The following is a 19,419-nucleotide window of genomic DNA, read 5'->3' as shown; positions in this document are numbered from 1 at the left end:
GGGGCCATTCACGGAGGTAGCAACCGCAGCAAGTTCAGAAAAGAAGCATCGCTTGTCCTCGTGGTTTGCAGGAGCGTAGACATTCGTGAAAGTAAACTCAGTTGTGTCTTGCGCGAGGAGGAACCTGGTGGTGAGGGTAAATTGCTCAGCACTGGAGGCACGGAGGCAGCAAGTATCATCGTTCCAAGCAGTGAGAATCCCGCCCGACGCACCGGTGGAGTCACGAGCCACGCAGTGCCGCAACCGGCTAGGGAGAAAGGACGTCGGTCGTTGCACCGAGAGGGACAGGAGCTTGGTTTCCTGAAGCGCCGCAATAGTGGGTCGAACAGAGATGAGCTCAGCGAGCACCTCGTCCCGACGGGAAACATGGCCAAGTCCACGAACGTTCCACGAGCAGACAGAGAGGTTCTTATTCATGGGGAACGTGAGGAGCACCAGAAGAACAAGAACATGAACAAGAGGAACAGAACGCACGACACAAGCACAACACAGAACTGAGTCCACGAGACAAACATGAGGCATACAAGTTACACCGGCCGCCACCAAGCCGGGACCCCAACCACACAGAACAAACCGCCATACGCTCACGACCTAGCGCAGGGGGGCCGAGCAAAGCATCAGGCCAAGGACTCACATGCTCACACAGCAGAGGAGGAGGAGCCCGGACATGAAAAACAGGATCATGCCGGACGTAGGAGCACCCTCTAGCAGGGTGTTCGCAGTACAAATTATTGACTACACACAGCATCAGCATCAGGCCACCTCGGCCACCTCGTCGTCGTCGGAGAGGTCAGGGAGGCCGCACACACGCCCAAGGCAGCGCAGCTTGTTGGAGGAGATGCGGCGAGGCGGAGGGCGCTTGAGAACCCCGGACCGAGCGAGCGCCTCCCGCATGCGTGCGGAAGCACGCGCAAGATCCATCTTGGTCGCCTTGACGCGAGTTGCCTTGGAAGTGGCATCGACGTAGAGCGGGTCCTCCTTGGCGGCGAGGCGGAGGCTGTGGCGGCGCGTCCTGGCCGCAGAGTCATGGGCCCGCTTGCGGCGAGCACGTCGACGGCGAATGCTAACCGCATGTTCCTCAGCCGCCAAGAGATCGCTCAGGGAAGGCGCAAAAGACGGCGACCGACTGATCTCCCGCGCCCCCAGCAGCAGAGAAGGAGACCGCACGGGCGGCGGGAGATCACGGATCACCACCTGCGGTACAGCAGCAAGCGAGAGAGCATGCCCCAGCGCGCCAACAGCACCTGAAACAAAGGACCAAATGAGAACGGAAGGGTACAAAGGACGGCCCAACTCACGGCAGGCCGATGGAGTAGGCCCAGGAGCTCTAGCCGGAGGCCCGGATCCGCCAAAGAGGGGGGACCCGCGCCCGCTGAAGGAATGGGGCCCACCAGTGGAGGGGGGTGTTGCCCAGGTGGGGAAGTCCTCCTCGGCAGGGAGTGGCGCGCCGTCCGGATGCGACCAGAAGCGCACCACACGAACCATGGCGATCCCAGCGAGGGAACTGCCCAGGTTGCGCACCACGAGGGAGGGCTTCACCTCGCGCACGTTGTCGAGGAGCACCAGCACCCGAACGACCGAGAAGTCGGCGATGTCCGCACCGGAGACGTCGTCGGCCGGGCGATCGGTCACCACCTTCAGGCACTCCTTGTCGATGCAGCAGACTTGGCCGTAGACTTGGAAGGCACGCGTGATGCGCGCCCTAGTCCAGTGCTCGGGGGGGAAGTTCTTCGCCGCCAACACCGCGAGCCGGCGATAGCGGCAGACGAAGCGGAAGTCGGCCTCCTTGTGGCGCACCAGACGGAGGAAGTGTCCATCGAAGCAGATCGGACCGCGACGAATGGTCTCCTCCCGGAAAAAAGGATGCCGGAAGACGACCATCATGGCCCCGTGGGAGGAGGGAGCCAGCCTGACTGGAGGGTCGCTGCCACGTTGCTCCAGAGCGGTGCGGATGACTCCTCCAAACTTTCTAAATCTTCCATCACATCGAAATATTAAATATAACAAATGACTCATGTATGGAGTACTAAATATAGATAAATAAAAAAATAATTGTATAGTTTTGATGAACATTGCGAGGTGAATCTTTTGAGACTAGTTAGCTTATGGTAAAACAATATTTACCACATATAAACGAAAAATGATACAGTGTTTTTCGCAAATACTTTTCGCATTAACTAAACACAGCCGTACTCTTGTTCATGAGAAGACAGCAACGAGGATAAAAAAACAAAGAAAAAAGAGAAGACACCAAGGCTGCAAGCGACGTAGCGGAAGGGTGTAGGAAGGAAAAAAAACAAACCCGAGGCACCAGACAAATCGGCAACGGCAAGTGACGAGCCGGTTTTTTTTTAATATAAACTAGTAGTGCCGAGCCGTTGGTGCACATCTATTTCACTGCCTGGGCACTCCACTGTCCACACTCCCTGTAAGCTGAACGAAACATCTCTGTCTCCGGCCGGCCTCGAGGAGCAGCAGCGCGAGCAGCAATGGCGCAGGAGATCGAGCACACCCACCTCCCCATCCGCGGGCTCAACATCCACGTCGCTCAGGTCGGCAAAGGTGAGTCTTCGGCACAAACACTGCTGGCCGGCCGTGATCGATTGCAATTTCACCAAGCCTGTGATTTGTTCTTGGTTGACTGCAGATGAGCTGGGGACGGTGGTGTTCCTGCACGGCTTCCCGGAGATTTGGTACTCGTGGCGCCACCAGATGCTAGCCGTGGCTGGCGCCGGGTACCGCGCCATCGCGCCGGACTGCCGCGGGTACGGCCTCTCGGACCAGCCGCCGGAGGACGAGGAGGCCTCCTGGGAGGACCTCGTCGCCGACGTGCTCGCCATCCTCGACGCCTACTCCATCCCCAAGGTAAGATTAGGACGACACAGAGCACTCAAAACCTGATCAAAGAGAGACCGCCCGTGGCTTTAACTATCTGTTGGGTGTTGGCCTCGTTCTTCTTTGGCCGTGTGCAGGCGTTCTTGGTCGGCAAGGACTTGGGCGCTTTGCCGGCGTACGAGTTCGCGCTGCAGCACCCTGACCGCACCTGCGGCGTGATGTGCCTGGGTATCCCCTTCAGCCCGGCGCCCATGTCATTCGAGACCACCATGCCCGAAGGCTTCTACGTCCTGCGCTGGCGCGTGCGTACCCACTGCCTGGATCATCATCAGATTTTGCTGCTCTGCAGCTGGTGTTCAAGTTCAGCTGCTCATGTGCCCCCTTCGTTTTTTTTTTTCTGTTTCTGCTGCAGGAGCCTGGCAGGGCGGAGGCGGACTTCGGCCGGTACGACGTGAGGCGGGTGGTGCGCACCATCTACGTGCTCTTCGCCGGCGCCGAGATCCCGACGGCGAAGGAAGGGCAGGAGATCATGGACCTCGCCGACCTGACCACGCCGCTGCCGGAGTGGTTCACCGAGGAGGACCTCGACGCCTACGCCAAGCTCTACGAGAAGTCCGGCTTCCGCTACCCTCTCCAGATGCCGTACAGGTAGCAACAGCAGTCACAACAGAGCAGAGCAGAGTCTGAAATGCGAGGGCATGGCATGTGTGTTGCCATCGATCGAGCTTCTTTAATTCCATGGATCGATTGATGAGCAGGGCTATACACAAGATGCCGATCCGGCTGGACGCCAAGTTCCAGGTGCCGGTGTTCATGGTGATGGGGGAGAAGGACTACGCGTTCAAGTTCCCGGGGTTCGAGACCGCGATGAGGAGCGGCGCCATGGAGACCTTCGCGCCGGACCTGAAGATCACCTACATCCCGGAGGGGAGCCACTTCGTGCAGGAGCAGCTGCCGGAGCAGGTCAACGAGCTCCTCCTCGGCTTCCTCAAGGACCACCCCGTCGTCGCCGCGTGAGATGCCACCGAGGCCGTGACCACAAGCGAACAACATCTTCAGCGGCTGAATCTTCTCGGCAATAAAAATGCACACGTTGGCAGTGCTTGACCGCTGTTTGTACTTATTAGTGCGTCAGGTTCATCGAATCATCTGGTTTGGGGATGCCATGTTTTGCTCGTAATACGCACTAGTATTTGAAGAAATTTGCTTGCCTGATGCGTTGGAGGATGATCCGTGACGATTATTACGTAATGGACGTGGTGATGGTTTTCAGATTTCGTAGAAGTGAAACTGAAAGCGAAAGACTACCAGCAGTGACGTTTGTTTTCAGCTTGTCTTAACTCAAAACTAATGTTTTCGCCAAAAAAAAAACTCAAAACTAATGTACTACACAGCTGTCCTGCAATTGGGCAGTTTTTCTTCTTTTCCCAAGGTAGGCGTAGATGCCAATCCGAATCCAAGAAACTGAAGGCAAGAGGCTGTCGCGACGCGACGCGACCGTGAACACAAGCGTGACCACGCCTACTTTGCACGCGCGCGCAGGCATTCGTGGTGGGCTGGTGGCCAAGGACTTCGGCGGGGTGCCGGCGTACGACTTCGCGCTGCAGCACCCAGACCGCACCGCCGGCGTGGCGTGCCTCGGCGTCCCCTTCAGCCCCGTGCCCTTCTCCTTCGAGACCACCATGCCCGAGGGCTTCTACGTCCTGCGCTGGGGTGTACGTGCCGCCGCCGCCGCCGCCGCCGTGAAACTCTGGCAGCCGGTGTTCATCAGTCTGTGACGTGCTCTGCTCTTGTGCAGGAGCCTGGCAGGGCGGAGGCGGACTTCGGCCGGTACGACGCGAGGCGCGTGGTGCGCACCGTCTACGTGCTCTTCGCCGGCGCCGAGGTCCCGGTCGCCGAGGAAAGGGCAGGAGATCATGGACCTCGCCGACCTGTCCACGCCGCTGCCGGAGTGGTTCACCGAGGAGGACCTCGACGCCTACGCCGCGCTCTACGACAAGTCCGGCTTCCGCTACCCTCTCCAGATGTCGTACAGGGGAGGACGACGGCGAACACTTGCCGCCACCGGCAGAAGTGCAGGTTCCTCCAGGACAACTGGTGTTGCTCATCGCTTGCTTCGTTCCATGGATTGGCCCGCAGGTCTGTGCACAAGATGCCGAACCGGCTGGACGCCAAGTTCCACGTGCCGGTGTTCATCGTGATGGGGGAGAAGGACTACTGCCTCAAGTTTCCGGGGTTCGAGGCCGCGTTGCGGGGCGGCGCCATGGAGAACTTCATGCCGGACCTGAAGATCACCTACATCCCGGAGGGGAGCCACTTCGTGCAGGAGCAGCTGCCGGAGCAGGTCAACGAGCTCCTCCTCGGCTTCTTCAAGGATCACCCCCCGGTCGCTGGCCACCTTGCCAGCTGCCTTGCTCTGAAATTGTCGGTGATAAAAATGTACTTGATCCTTTTTCTCTGATTCATTACTAGCAAATAAAACGAACGATGTTTCTTCAGAGTTGTGAGTCCTGCTCCTTCCTAGGACTACATAGTGCGAATCAGAAATAAGCAAACTTTGGCCATGTCTAGTTCCCAAAAATTTTTAAAATTTCCCGTCACATCGAATTTTTGGACACATACATTAAATATTAAATATAATTTTAAAAAATAACCAATTGCACAGTTTAGTTGTAAATAATGAAATGAATCTTTTGAACCTAATTAGTCAATAATTGGATACTAATTACCAAATAAAAATGAAAGTGCTATAGAAGCCAAATTCAAAAAATTTCACGAACTAAACACGCCCATAATCTTGTCCCTGTATTAATGCCGATGGGGATGGTTTCTGTAACATCCGTAAAAATTCATACAATTAAACCACTCAACTAAAAATTATTTCAAAATATTTTCGACGATGAGCTCAAATCATTCCAAATCCTTTTCTATCCGAGATCCTGATTCCCCGAAATCTTTCCCGGCGATCCGCCGTCCCGACACCGGAATCAATCGACGTCCCCTCCTTGTTTCACCTTTCTTCGTTCCGCGTGCGCGTCGCTTCCCGCCGAATCCGCTCGCGACCGTCTCTGACCGGCCGAACGCCGCAGCTCACGCGCATGGCCGACTGCCGCCGCGAATCGCTCCGACGCCTCCCTCTCTTCTCTTTTTCTTTTCCCTCTCTCCTTTTTCTTTTTCTCCTTTTCTTTTTCTCCTCCTTTCTTCCTTCTCTCCCCCTCTCTCCTTTTCCCCACGCGCTGCACGCGCCGAGCAAAGCAAGCTCGGCAGCGCCGAGCGCCACCACCGGCCACCTCCGCTCCACTTGCGGCCGCCCCTGCCTACATCATACCATCCCTGCCTGCACCGTCGTACCCGCTTGCCTGCCTCGACGCTCGCGCTCACCGCGATCGCCGCGGACAGAGCTCGCACGGACGCCGCTCGTCCCCTGCACAGCGCCCCTCCTCCCCTGGCCGCGCCTCCCCCGCTACGCGCCACGGCCCACCTGCGCGCGTCCACGACGCCGTCGCCTCAGCGCCACCGAACCGCCCCCACCTCCATTAAAGCTCAGCAGAGCTTGCCGGTCGCCGGCCACCGGCGCACCCCTGCCCCGCGCCCCTCCCTGCCTATAAAAGGCCCTCGACGTTGCCCACCACCACCACAACCGCCCCCGCCACCGCACGCCCCCCTTGCCCACAGCACCGCTGCCACGCACGCCGCAGCCGCCCGCCGCGCGCCACAGTCGCGCCGCCTCCTCGCTTCCTCTCCGCCTGAGATGAGAGCGGGGATAGGTTCCTCTCGCCGACCTCTCCGTTTCCCCCCAACCCCCGGCCGCCGCCGTGCCCCGGAGCGCCGGAATCGGCGCCAGCTCGGTGCGCCCCCTCCGTCCTCTTTTTCTACGATAGGAGGAAGAAGAAGGGGCAAAATTGCCCAAACCCACCTAACCTTTTTCCTTTTCTTCAAAGAACCCCCTTTCTATTGTAGCCTTTTTTCCAAAAGAACCCCTTCCTTCCTCTCTTTTCAAGAATTATTCCCTCCACCATATAAAATAATTACAGATAAATCCCTACCTAATTCCTAGAGTAGCCCCCATAACTTTCAAAAATTATAATCAAGTCCTTCCACCCTCAAAACTATTTACAAAGAGGCCCCTAAACCCCGGTTTAGCCCCCTAAAGGCCTCTTCGACCTGTCATTTCATGCGCCAAAAATCCTCTGTTTGCCCCAAAACTCGACCACGCCATTTCTAACATGATTTCAGCCGTGCCATTAGAAAACCACCCAAAAATTTTACTTCTATCTCCATATCTTAATTTTTCCCGATTGGAGCTCAACGATAAAACCTTTATTTCTTTTTCTTTATTATGTGCTTGTTTGTGTGCGCCGTAGATATCGGTGTGACCGAGGGAGAGCCCGTCGAGGAGTTTCCTGGCCAGTACCGCGAGCCAGGAGAAGAACTTGGAGGCCAGTACCGCGAACAGGAGCCTGAAGACCCGTACCGCGAGCCAGAGCTCCCGGAAGGTTTCGAAGACGGCAAGTTCAATCTCATTCTTTGATGCATATTTTGTTCCAGTTTTATAAACACAACCTATTGGTTTGTTTTACAAAACTACATATCCTTTTACTGCTAAAACCCGGTTGGATAGCCACCCCTTGATTTTTATAACCATTCCTTGATAACCTAGGTTTGTCTCTAAATATGATTTGCTCTGTTTGGATGATAAACCCTGCTAGAATGCTTAGGACCCGGTTACTCATTACACTTCAAATATTATTACAAAGTATTTTCAAAACAAAGAAAAGCGTGAGTGTCAAAATGGGAAAAATGGGATTTTTGGGAAATAAAAGAAAGACATGCCCAGATGAGATGGATGGTGATTCTTGTGTGGAACACCAAATGGTGTGCTCGTACCTATGTGGTTGAGCAAGGTTGAAAGATGTCCACCTTGTCACAGTTAAGGACCGAGTTGTTGTGACGTCTTGCCTAACCTAATCCATCGTACAACCACTCGACCGTTGTATGTGGCAACGGTTTAGCATAAATCCCACTAGCTGGCCTGTTAGTCATCAGGAGAGCTTAGAGCAATGGGTGGCCAAGGAAACGGGATAGGATCTGGGTGACTTATGCCCCGGTTAGCCCTCGTTGGTAGGGTAACCCCTTGGTGGAGTCCGTGTTGGCTAGCCAGGCTCAGCTAAGGTGGGTAATGGCTTTGTTGGGATCCGCACTGGCACCAAAGTGATCGTGCTGCGGTACCCCACTTGTGGGTAAAGTGTACAACCTATGCAGAGTATAAAACCTATTTGAATAGCCGTGCTCACGGTATTGAGCAGGTTATGGTTTGGTCACATAACTAGCGTTTCTTCTGGGGATGGTTGGAATGGCGTGAGTTGTTTTTGAAAAGTGTCCGGCAGCAGTGCCGTGTGCTACGGCGGATGAGGAATCCGGTAGCAACTTTTAAAATCTTGGATTCTGTGAGAATCAACCACATTTTGTTATTCGGTTACGATAAAAATTGCTTTATGAAAACTCTTCTATCAAAATAAACCCTTGCATAAAATTAGCTTTACCGCAAATTAACCGATAGCCTTATCCTTGATTAATCCTATGCATGAAATCTGTGTTATCCCCCTCCGTGGGTGGGGTTGGACTTGCTGAGTACGTTTGTACTCACCCATGCTTAATTTTTACAGAGGAAGATCCAAAATTTATTCCCGATGATGTTGAGTAGGGGTTACGTTCCGCACCCAACCTTGCCTGTGGTTAGGGTCACCCGCAGGAAGCTTCGTATGGCGCAAGACTCTGATGACCTCTACATAGTTCACGTTCTTGTTTGGGTTTTAGTTCTTGTCCTCTCGATGGTGGCACTTTATTGCCCATTACCGCGTAGAGTTGTACGGTGATGTACCATCTGATGTAATAAATGTGTTATCAGCCTCTTGGTACTAATCTTTGTATCACATTTGAGTCACCTCTTATGAGGGGACGCTTCAGATGGTATCAGAGTTGTAGGTTGGCCGTAAGACGTGAACCTAGGATCGAGATCTTTTTTTTAAGTCTTTCCACATTAGGACTTTCCTTGTTTAACCCTTTTTTCACACACACACCCACCATTGACGCTTGCCCTGTTCCAGATGGCTGACAATGGATGGAGTGGCAGAATCTGCCCCGCAGAGCCTGGCCTCTCTAAGTTATTGCTAATCAGCCTGGAACGCGTCGGAGTTGTGGACCCACCGGAGTACACCTACCAGGAGTACGACTCCAGGGGCACCCTTCGGTGCGGCATGATGATCTTCGTGGGAAATAGCACCTGCTATCCTGACGTGGAACCCTGGTTCATCTCCACCACTGGCTTTTGCTTCCCAGACACCTACCGAAAGGCCGCCCGAAAAGCCCTGCGACGTCTGCGTGTGGTTTACAAACATCATCTTCAGCAGACTCCTATGGGATTTTTCCCGCCTACTGAAGGAAGAGGATGCTCACGGATTGCCCGGATGAGAGGACTTGGGAGGGAAGAAGAAGAACTAGAAGATACGGTCTCCCACCTATCCATAAACCTCACCGGCCTGGACCAACTCTACCGCGAACAGGCGGCACAACTGAAACACCAAATCCGCAGGGCAGAAAAGGCAATCCAAGAGATGGAGTTAAAACGGATAAGAGCCATACGAGCAGAAAACTCCCTGGCCGCTCTCCAAACTCAATGGCAAAACTACGAGGCGCTTAGGACAGAAGCTGGGTTGTTAGAAGAAGAACCCGAAGAAATCCATTGGGATAAGGGTACTCAGACCAAAGATGAGGCGTTGGAGCAGTGTCTTCCACCAAAGAAGTGCTCTATCCAGATCGAGGAAGAGTCCCCATGATAGGAGAGTAGTACACCTAAGCTAGAGCCGCTATCCTAATAATCGTGTATCCATGGAAAATGTACCCCACCCTGTTGTATTAATAAGGACTATCTATTCCCTTTGTACCCAAGTATCTGTGCAAAGCTTGTTCACCCTATTTTTGTTTTTAGATGGCTGAGGAAGGATGGACCCAGGGCATTTGCCAAGCTGCACCTGGCTTCCCCAGCCTTTTGATCAATGCCCTGGAGAGTCTTGGTGTTTCGGAACGCCCAAGGTACAACAGCAGGGAGTACGAGCACCATGGTACCCTCCGCTGCAGGGTGAACCTGGTCATCGCCAAAAGTGACCGCTACCCGGACATCCAGCCATGGCGAGTGACCGCCACGGGGTTTAGGTACCAAGACACATATCCCTTGGTCGTCAGGAAGGCGCTCCGTTATCTGTGCTGAATTTTTGAGGGACACCTTGCCCCCACTCCAATGAGGTTCTTTCCTCCTGCCGTCAGAACCCCAGTTTGGGAGGCCCGCATGAGAAGCCTGGAACGGCGCCGCCATGAAGAGGACCCCCTGTACCAAGTGGCTACTTACCTAGCCTCCTTGGATCAGCTCTTTGACGAGCAAGCTAGCATCCTGAGGGAGCAGACCCATCGGGCCGAGCAAGCAGAGCTCGCGGTAAGAATGCATCAGATCCGGGTGGCTCAAGCCGAGGCAAGAGCCTCAACCGCGGTCAGTAGTGAAGCGGTTGCCCAGGAGAGCCTCAGGCAGGCCCGGGACCGGCGTATGCAAGAATGGACCAGAAGTGGAATGCCAGTCCCGGCAATTGGGAAAACCCATGTCCTACTTGGGACGCCCATCATAGGATGGGGACCACTTTTGGAGATCCCACAAGCCCCACCCGAGAACCCGAAAGGGCCTACTGCCACCGTTGAAGGAGAAGCTGGTGAGCAACCCTTGAAAAATGGAAACCCAGAGAATGACGAGAGAGGACTGCTCATTCCCCTGGAGGCACACTCCATCCCAGAAGAAGGCTCGTCCCGCGAGTAGCATGTCCAGAAGCAACCCTAGAAAAAGCCCCCCAGCCCCTTTGGCTTAAGTTGTACCATTAATTGTGGCCTTTGTACCCAGTCATGTAGTACGTATTTTGGCCTTGCCCCAGTATTGTACCCCTTGCAGTAATGAAGTTGTTTGTGCTTGTTGTTTGCTAGCCTGTGTGCTTATTAATCTGTATGCTTATCGGCAGGAGGTGGATTCTGCCTTTTCAAAAAAAATACGAACTAAATAACTTGAACATCACTTAATCCTAATCTCAGTCTCACAAAGACTCTACCCAATCTACAGATGTCTTCCTGACGCGGTTCGAGAGTCTCCCACAGTTGTACCCTGCAGCCCCTGGCGCGGGAGGACCGCCTAACAGACAGGACCCTCTTCAGGGAGAACAGGAAGTGAGCCAGAACGGAGAAGGAAACCAAGGAGAAGCACCACTACCACCACCTCCACCTTTCGGGGACTTGGCACAGGCGATAAGCAATCAGACCCTCATACTGGAAGCCCTGGCCACCTCATCAATAAAGCGGCCATGAGAGCAGACCATGAATGACAAGCTGACAGCTTTCCTGAGAACCAAGCCACCAACCTTTGCCGGATCCAGCAACCCTTTGGAGGCAGATGACTGGCTGTGTGTGATTCAGAGGAAGCTCGAGCCGTTCGAGTGCCAAGATCGAGACAAGGTTCTTCTGGCAGCTCACCAACTCACTGGAACTGCCTTAGCTTGGTGGGAGAATTACTGTGCAGCTGCCGAAGATGCCTCCACCATCACTTGGAATGAATTTGTGAAGGAGTTCCGCCGCTACCATATCCCCACAGCCACCATGAAGTGCAAGGCGGATGAGTTCCGCAAACTGCAGCAAGGGAGCAAGTCAGTGGAAGAGTACACCTACCAGTTCATGGAACTTGCCCGCTATGCACCAGAGGAAGTGGATAAGGATGAAAAGAAGCAGGACATGTTCAAGAAGGGATTGAGCCCAGAACTCCGGACCTTGCTTACCCCTCAGATATACCCAGACTTCAATACTCTGATGAACATGGACATTCTCACAGAAAGGGCCAAAGCTGAAGAAAGGAAAGAAAACAAGCATAAGTTCCTGGAAAGCAAGGCCTGCCAGTAGGACCGCTTCCAGAAACCAAGAAGCTCCAGCTATACTGCACCAAGATCTCAGGCCCCAATGCAGTATAGGACCCAGTCCCAAGTGACAGGCCCCCACGCCCCTAACACATAGTTCAGGAGCTAGAACGCCATGAAGGCCCCGCAGAGCAATGCCAGCCAAGTCACCACCAACAACAACAATGCTAGGGCCTGTTTCAACTGCCGTGAGACAGGGCATTACATTGCCAACTACCCATATGCCAGAAACAAGCCTGCTGCATCGGCCTTCTCTATCTTGGTGAATGGGCCTAGGCCACATGTATCCGGAGCCAACCGTGTCCCCGTCGGCATCAATAACAAGGGCAACAGCAACAACCAGCAGCCTTATGGACGAGCCCGCGTCAACCACATCAACGCGCAGGAGGCTCAGGGTGCACAAGGAGTAGTACTTGGTGAGTTCCTAGTCAGCTCAACTCTGGCAACAGAATTATTTAATTCTGGAGCATCACACTCATTCATATCGTCAAGCTTTGTGGATAAGCATAAAATACCTACGATACTACTAAAAATACCCCTATTGACCCAAACGCCTGGAGGTGACATCAAGTGTCAACTGAGTTGTTCCCGGGTAAGGATCAATTTAAGTGGGGTAGAATTTCTAGCAGATCTAGTAGTACTTAAGTCTAAAGAAATAAATGTGATCCTTGGAATGGACTGGTTAAGTCTACACAATGACCTCATAGGTTGTGCTGACAAGGTAGTACACCTAACCAACTCATATGGGATGCAAGTGACCTGCCATACTCTGGGAAGTGGACCAGACACAATAGTTTTCATGATGGTTGTGAAATCCTTAGAAGGAGTTCCAGTTGTGAATGAATACCCTGATGTTTTCCCCGACGAACTCCCTGGAATGCCACCAGACCGGGACATAGAGTTCCCCATTGACCTTGTCCTAAGGACCTCTCCCATAGCCAAGAGACCCTATAGGATGGCAGCCTCAGAACTAGCAAAGCTGAAGAAACAACTAGAAGAGTTACAACAAAGTGGTTTTATCAGACCTAGTTCATCCCCATGGGGAGACCCAGTCCTATTTGTCAAGAAGAAGGACAGGAATATGAGGATGTGTGTAGATTATCATGCACTGAATGAGATTACCATAAAAAATAAGTACCCTCTCCCCAGAATTGATGATCTCTTCGATCAGTTAAAAGGAGCCGAGTACTTTTCCAAGATTGATCTGAGATCAGGATATCACCAACTCAAGATTAAGGAAAGTGACATCCCAAAGACAGCTTTTGTCACCTGTTATGGGCAGTTTGAGTTTGCTGTGATATCTTTTGGACTCACTAATGCACCTGCTTATTTCATGAACCTCATGAACAAGGTGTTTATGGATGAGTTAGATAAGTTTGTCGTAGTCTTTATCGACGACATACTTATTTACTCCAAGAGTGTCTAGGAACACGAGCAACATCTGCGGGTAGTTTTGGAAAAGTTGAGAGCGCAGAAATTCTATGCTAAATTCAGCAAATGTTAATTTTGACTGGAGCAAGTGGCTTTCCTTGGTCATATTCTGACCGCAGAAGGAGTAGCAGTCGACCCTGAGAAAGTCGAAGTGGTTTCCAAATGGCAGCAACCAACTAATGTTAGTGAAATCAGAAGTTTTTTTGGATTAGCTGGGTATTATCGGAGATTTATTGAAGGATTCTCCAAGATAGACCGGCCCATGACGGAGCTGCTTAAGAAGGAAAAGAAGTTTGTTTGGACAGAATCCTGCGAAAAGAGTTTTCAGAAATTGAAGAGAAGATTGACAACCGCCCCAGTGCTAACCCTACCAGATATTCACCGGGATTTTGTCGTCTATTGTGACGCATCCCGCCAAGGGTTAGGATGTGTCCTCATGCAAGGCGGGAAGGTAGTAGCTTATGCCTCCCGACAGCTCAAGCCTCATGAGCAAAATTACCCAACACATGATTTGGAGTTTGAAGCCGTAGTGCATGCCCTCAAGATTTGAAGGCACTACCTGATTGGAAACAAGTGTGAGATATACACGGATCATAAGAGCCTGAAGTATATCTTCACCCAACCAGATCTAAACCTCAGGCAGAGAAGATGGTTAGAACTGGTCAAGGATTATAATGTGAAAATTTATTACCACCCTAGTAAAGCAAACGTGATAGCAGATAGATTAAGCCGGAAACCTTATGGACCCAAGGATGCTCATTTGCAAGAGGAAATGGCACGATTGAATGTGCACATTGTCCCTCGAGGCTCCAGCCACATGCTGAGTGTTCAACCTACCCTGGAGGATAGCATCAGAAAAGCCCAAGGTTCGGACAATGATTTAATGAAAATCCGCAAACATACTGGAGAGAACAAAGCACCGGATTTTCGAGTGGACGATAAGGAAACCTTGTGGTATAAAGATAGGATTTGTGTGCCCAAAGAAGAGGACTTTCGGCAAATGATCATGGACGAGGCTCATAACTCGGTATATTCCATACACCCAGGGTCCACCAAAATGTATTTGGATTTAAAACAAAAGTATTGGTGGAATGGAATAAAGTCAGACATTGCCCAGGATCAAGGCTGAGCATCAGAAGCCAGCAGGATTACTACAACCCCTACCTATCCCAGTTTGGAAATGGGATGAGATAGGAATGGATTTTGTGGTGGGATTGCCTAAGACCCAAAAAGTTTATATTCCATTTGGGTAATAGTGGACCGGCTCAACAAAGTCGCTCACTTCCTACCCGTACGGACCAACTATTGAGGAGAAAAGCTAGCCCAGCTCTATGTGGATAATATAGTAAAACTCCATGGTGTGCCTAGTAGAATCGCTTCAGATCGAGGGACCCAGTTCACCTCCAAGTTTTGAAAAAGTCTGCATAAGGCCATGGGGACCAAATTGGATTTTAGTTCGGCCTATCACCCGCAGACTGATGGATAGACTGAGAGGGTGAATAAAATTATGGAGGATATGTTAAGGGCATGTGTCCTTACCTATGGTAAAGATTGGGAACAGAGTTTGCCCTATGCAGAGTTCGAATACAACAACAGTTATCAGGCATGCTTAGGCATGTCGCCATTTGAGGCTCTCTATGGGAGAAAGTGCAGAACCCCTCTAAGGGGGTCAGAAGTAGGAGAGTGTTCATTAGTTGGACCAGCCCTCATAAAGTAAGCAAAAGAAAGAGTAGCAGAAATCCGCAAAAAATTAAAAGCAGCCCAGTCCAGACAGAAGAGCTATGCGGACAAAAAAAGACGAGAAATAAGTTTCAATCCAGGAGACTTCGTCTATCTCAAGGTTTCACCTATTCGAGGGACCCGAAGGTTTTAAGTACACGGAAAGTTAGCCCCTCGGTACATTGGACCGTACCAAGTACTAAAGAAAGTTGGAAAAGTAGCCTACCGACTCCAACTACCAGAAGGAATGTCAGATATACACCCGGTGTTCTATGTCTCACAATTAAGAAGGTGTTTGAGGGTACCCGAGACAGAACACGTCCCAGTGGAGGCAATAGATTTGCAGCCAGACCTGCGATACCAGAAAGTATCGGTCAAAATTCTGGACACTGTCACAAAAAGAATAAGGAACTCAGAAGTACGGATTTGCAGAGTGCAACGGAGCAGACACGGAGTAGAAGAAGCTACGTGGAAACGCGAAGATGCTCTGAAGAAGGAGTTTCTCCATCTCTTTAGGAACCAGCCGAATCTCGAGGACGAGATTCATTTTAAGTGGGGTAGGTTTGTAACATCCGTAAAAATTCATTCAATTAAACCACTCGCTAAAAATTATTTCAAAATCTTTTCGACGCTGAGCTCAAATCATTCCAAATCCTTTTATGTCCGAGATCCTGATTCCCCGAAATCTTTCCCGGCAATCCGCCGTCCCGACACCGAAATCAATCGCCATCCCCTCCTTGTTTCACCTTTCTTCGTTCCGCGTGGGCGTCGCTTCCCGCCGAAGCCGCTCGCGACCGTCGCTGACCGACCGAACGTCGCAGCTCACGCGCGTGGCCGACTGCCGCCGCGAATCGCGCCGACGCCTCCCTCTCTTCTCTTTTTCTTTTCCCTCTCCCCTTTTTCTTTTTCTCCTTTTCTTTTTCTCCTCCTTTCTTCCTTCTCTCCCCCTCTCTCCTTTTCCCCACGCGCTGCACGCGCCGAGCAGAGCAAGCTCGGCAGCGCCGAGTGCCACAACAGGCCACCTCCCCTCCACTTGCGGCCGCCCCTGCCTGCACCGCCGTACCCGCTTGCCTGCCTCGACCCTCGCGCTCACCGTGATCGCCGCAGAAAGAGCTCGCACGGCCGCCGCTCGTCGACCCGCCATTGGCCGCCGCCCGTCCCCTGCACAGCGCCCCTCCTTCCCTGGCTGCGCCTCCCCCGCTAGGCGCCACCGCCCACCAACGCGCGTCCACGCTGCCGCCGCCTCCGCACCACCGAACTGCCCCCACCTCCATTAAAGCTCAGTAGAGCTTGCCGGCCACCGGCCACCGGCGCCCCCTGCCCCGCGCCCCTCCCTGCATATAAAAGGGCCCTCGACGTCGCCCACCACCACCACAACCGCGTCCGCCACCGCGCCCCCGCCCCTTGCCCACAGCGCCGCTGCCACGCACGCCGGAGCCGCCCACCGTGTGCCACAGTCGCGCCGCCTCCTCGCTGCCACTCCGCCCGAGGTGAGAGCGGGGATAGATTCCTCTCGCCGCCCTCTCCGTTTCCCGCCAACCCCCGACCGCCGCCGTGCGCCCCTCCCTCCTCTGTTCTCTGCGACGGGAGGAAGAAGAAGGGGCGAAATTGTCCAAAACCCCCCTGGCCTTTTTCCTTTTCTTCAAAGAACCCCCTTTCTATTGTAGCCTTTTTTTCCAAAAGAGCCCCTTCCTTCCTCTCTTTTCAAGAATTATTCCCTCCACCATATAAAATACTTACAGATAAATCCCTGCCTAATTCTTAGAGTAGCCCCCATAATTTTCAGAAATTATGATCAAGTCCTTCCACCCTCAAAACTATTTACAAAGAGGCCCCTAAACCCCGGTTTAGCCCCTAAAGGCCTCTTCGACCTGTCATTTCATGCGCCAAAAATCCTCTGTTTGCCCCAAAACTCGGCCACGCCATTTCTAACATGATTTCGGCAATGCCATTAGAAAAACACCTAAAAATATTACTCCTATCTCCATATCTTAATTTTTCCTGATTCGAACTCAACGATAAAACTTTTATTTCTTTTTTTATTGTGTGCTTGTTTGTGTGCGCCGTAGATACCGGTGTGATCGAGGGAGAGCCCGTCGAGGAGTTTCCTGGCCAGTACCGCGAGCCCGGAGAAGAACTTGGAGGCCAGTACCACGAACAGGAGCCCAAAGACCCGTACCGCGAGCCAGAGCTCCCGGAAGGTTTCGAAGACGGCAAGTTCAATCTCATCCTTTGATGCATATTTTGTCCTAGTTTTATAAACACAACCTATTTTCCTGTTTTACAAAACTGCATATGCTTTTACTGCTAAAACCCGGTTGGATAGCCACCCCTTGATTTTTATAATCATTCCTTGATAATCTAGGTTTGTCTCTAAATATGATTTGCTCTATTTGGATGATAAACCCTACTAGAATGTTTAGGACCCGGTTACTCATTACACTTCAAATATTATTACAAAGTGTTTTCAAAACAAAGAAAAGCGTGAGTGTCAAAATGGGGAAAATGGGATTTTTGGGAAATAAAAGAAAGACATGTTTAGATGAGATGGATGGTGATTCCTGTGTGGAACGCCAAATGGTGTGCTCGTACCTGTGTGGTTGAGCAAGGTTGGAAAATATCCATTTTGTCACAGTTAAGGACCGAGTTGTTGTGACGTCTTGCCTAACTCAATCCATCGTAAAACCACTCGACCGAAATATGTGGCAACGGCTTAGCATAAATCCCACTAGCCGGTCTGTTAGTCATTAGGAGAGCTGAGAGCAACGGGTGGCCAAGGAAACGGGATAGGATCTGGGTGACTTATGCCCCGGTTAGCCCTCGTTGGTAGGGTAACCCCTTGGTGGAGTCCGTGTTGGCTAGCCAGGCTCAGCTAAGGTGGGTAATTGCTTTGTTGGGATTCGCACCGGCACCAAGGTGATCGTGCCGCGGTACCCCACTCGTGGGTAAAGTGTACAACCTCTGCAGAGTATAAAACCTATTCGAATAGCCGTGCTCGCGGTATTGAGCAGGTTATGGTTTGGTCACATAACTAGCGTTTCTTCTGGGGATGGTTGGGATGGCGTGAGTTGTTTTTGAAAAGTGTCCGGCAGTAGTGCCGTGTGCTACGGCGGATGAGGAATCCGGTAGCAACTTTTAAAATCTTGGATTCTGTGAGAATCAACCACATTTTGTTATTCGGTTACGATAAAAATTACTTTATGAAAACTCTTCTTTCAAAATAAACCCTTGCATAAAATTAGCTTTACCGCAAATTAACCGATAGCCTTATCCTTGATTAATCCTATGCATGAAATCTGTGTTATCCCCCTCCGTGGGTGGGGTTGGACTTGCTGAGTACATTTGTATTCACTCTTGCTTATTTTTTACAGAGGAAGATCCAGAATTTATTCCCGAGGACGTTGAGTAGGGGTTCCGTTCTGCACCCAACCTTGCCTGTGGTTAGGGTCACCCGCAGAAAGCTTCGTATGGCGCAAGACTCTGATGATCTTTACATGGTTCACGTTCTTGTTTGGGTTTTAGTTCTTGTCCTCGCGATGGTGGCGCTTCATTGCCCATTACCGCATAGAGTTGTACGGTAATGTACCATCTGATGTAATAAATATGTTATCAGTCTTTTGAGACTGATATTTGTATTACATTTGAATCAACTCTTACGAGGGGACACTTCAGTTTCCCAATAATTGGAAATTGGATTTGGTGGTGCAGTAGCAGCACCATCCGCTTCTGCTTATGCAGCACCAGCAAGCTCCCTACATCCCTCCATAGCAATACGGCAAGTGATGTGTCAAGAGCAGGCCAGGCGATGGTGTCCAAGGGCGGGGCGACGACAGGGAGGCTGCGGCGGGGGGGCCTCGGCGGCCGTGAGGCGTTCCAGCCTGCCTTCCGAGGGGTCGACCACGCGCTGAAAAGTGTACAGGATTTTTCTGGTGCGCAGTGCGCACTGCTAGACGGCCCTGTTTAGATTTTTATCCGTATATCTCGTAAACATAAAAAAACATCACATCGAATATTTTGATATATATATGAAATATTAAATGAAGTCTATTTATAAAATTTTTTGCACGAATGAGCTGTAAATCGCGAGACAAATCTAATGAGACTGCTTAATCCATGATTCGCAACAGTGATACTACAGTAATCATCCGCTAATTATGGATTAATTAGTATCATTAGATTCGTCTCGCGATTTACAACTCATCTGTGCAAAAAGTTTTATAAATAGACTTCATTTAGTACTTCAAATTAGTAAGATTCTATCGCAAATTTTTTTCGTTGGAACTAAACACGGCCGAAGAAAGTAGACGACTTTTCGCTGCTCTTGCGCTGGTTTTCTTCCACTGGTCAAACTCAAACCGTGCGCATCCAGTTCTGTTACAATCTTGAACGTCGAACAGTATCCGCTACCGTGTCATAGCAAGGCCTCTATTTCAGTGGA

The 19,419-nt window shown here is 51.5% G+C and overlaps 1 protein-coding gene and 1 pseudogene across 1 annotated transcript; both read left to right on the top strand.

Moving 5' to 3' along the window:
* The first annotated feature begins 2,385 nt into the window (after window positions 1-2,385).
* Window positions 2,386-4,112, top strand: LOC120692537 (bifunctional epoxide hydrolase 2-like). Its single transcript, XM_039975862.1, has 5 exons — window positions 2,386-2,562; window positions 2,648-2,865; window positions 2,973-3,137; window positions 3,248-3,483; window positions 3,594-4,112. Exons 1-5 carry the CDS (start codon window positions 2,490-2,492, stop codon window positions 3,850-3,852), a joined length of 951 nt encoding a protein of 316 aa, XP_039831796.1. The 5' UTR covers window positions 2,386-2,489; the 3' UTR covers window positions 3,853-4,112.
* Window positions 4,113-4,197: 85 nt separating this feature from the next.
* LOC120692538 lies at window positions 4,198-5,333 on the top strand (annotated as a pseudogene).
* The last annotated feature ends 14,086 nt before the right edge of the window (window positions 5,334-19,419 follow it).

The sequence above is a fragment of the Panicum virgatum genome, chromosome 9N (genome assembly GCF_016808335.1).
Source record: "Panicum virgatum strain AP13 chromosome 9N, P.virgatum_v5, whole genome shotgun sequence".
NCBI lineage: Eukaryota > Viridiplantae > Streptophyta > Magnoliopsida > Poales > Poaceae > Panicum > Panicum virgatum.
Note: the sequence above shows the minus strand (reverse complement) of the source record. Positions and strands in the feature narration are given on the sequence as shown.

Coding starts and splice junctions, on each gene's coding strand:
- LOC120692537 (XM_039975862.1), top strand. CDS start 2,490: ATGGCGCAGGAGATCGAGCACACCCACCTCCCCATCCGCGGGCTCAAC. Junction 3,138..3,247: donor TCTACGTCCTGCGCTGGCGC/GTGCGTACCCAC, acceptor TTTCTGCTGCAG/GAGCCTGGCAGGGCGGAGGC. Junction 3,484..3,593: donor CCTCTCCAGATGCCGTACAG/GTAGCAACAGCA, acceptor ATTGATGAGCAG/GGCTATACACAAGATGCCGA.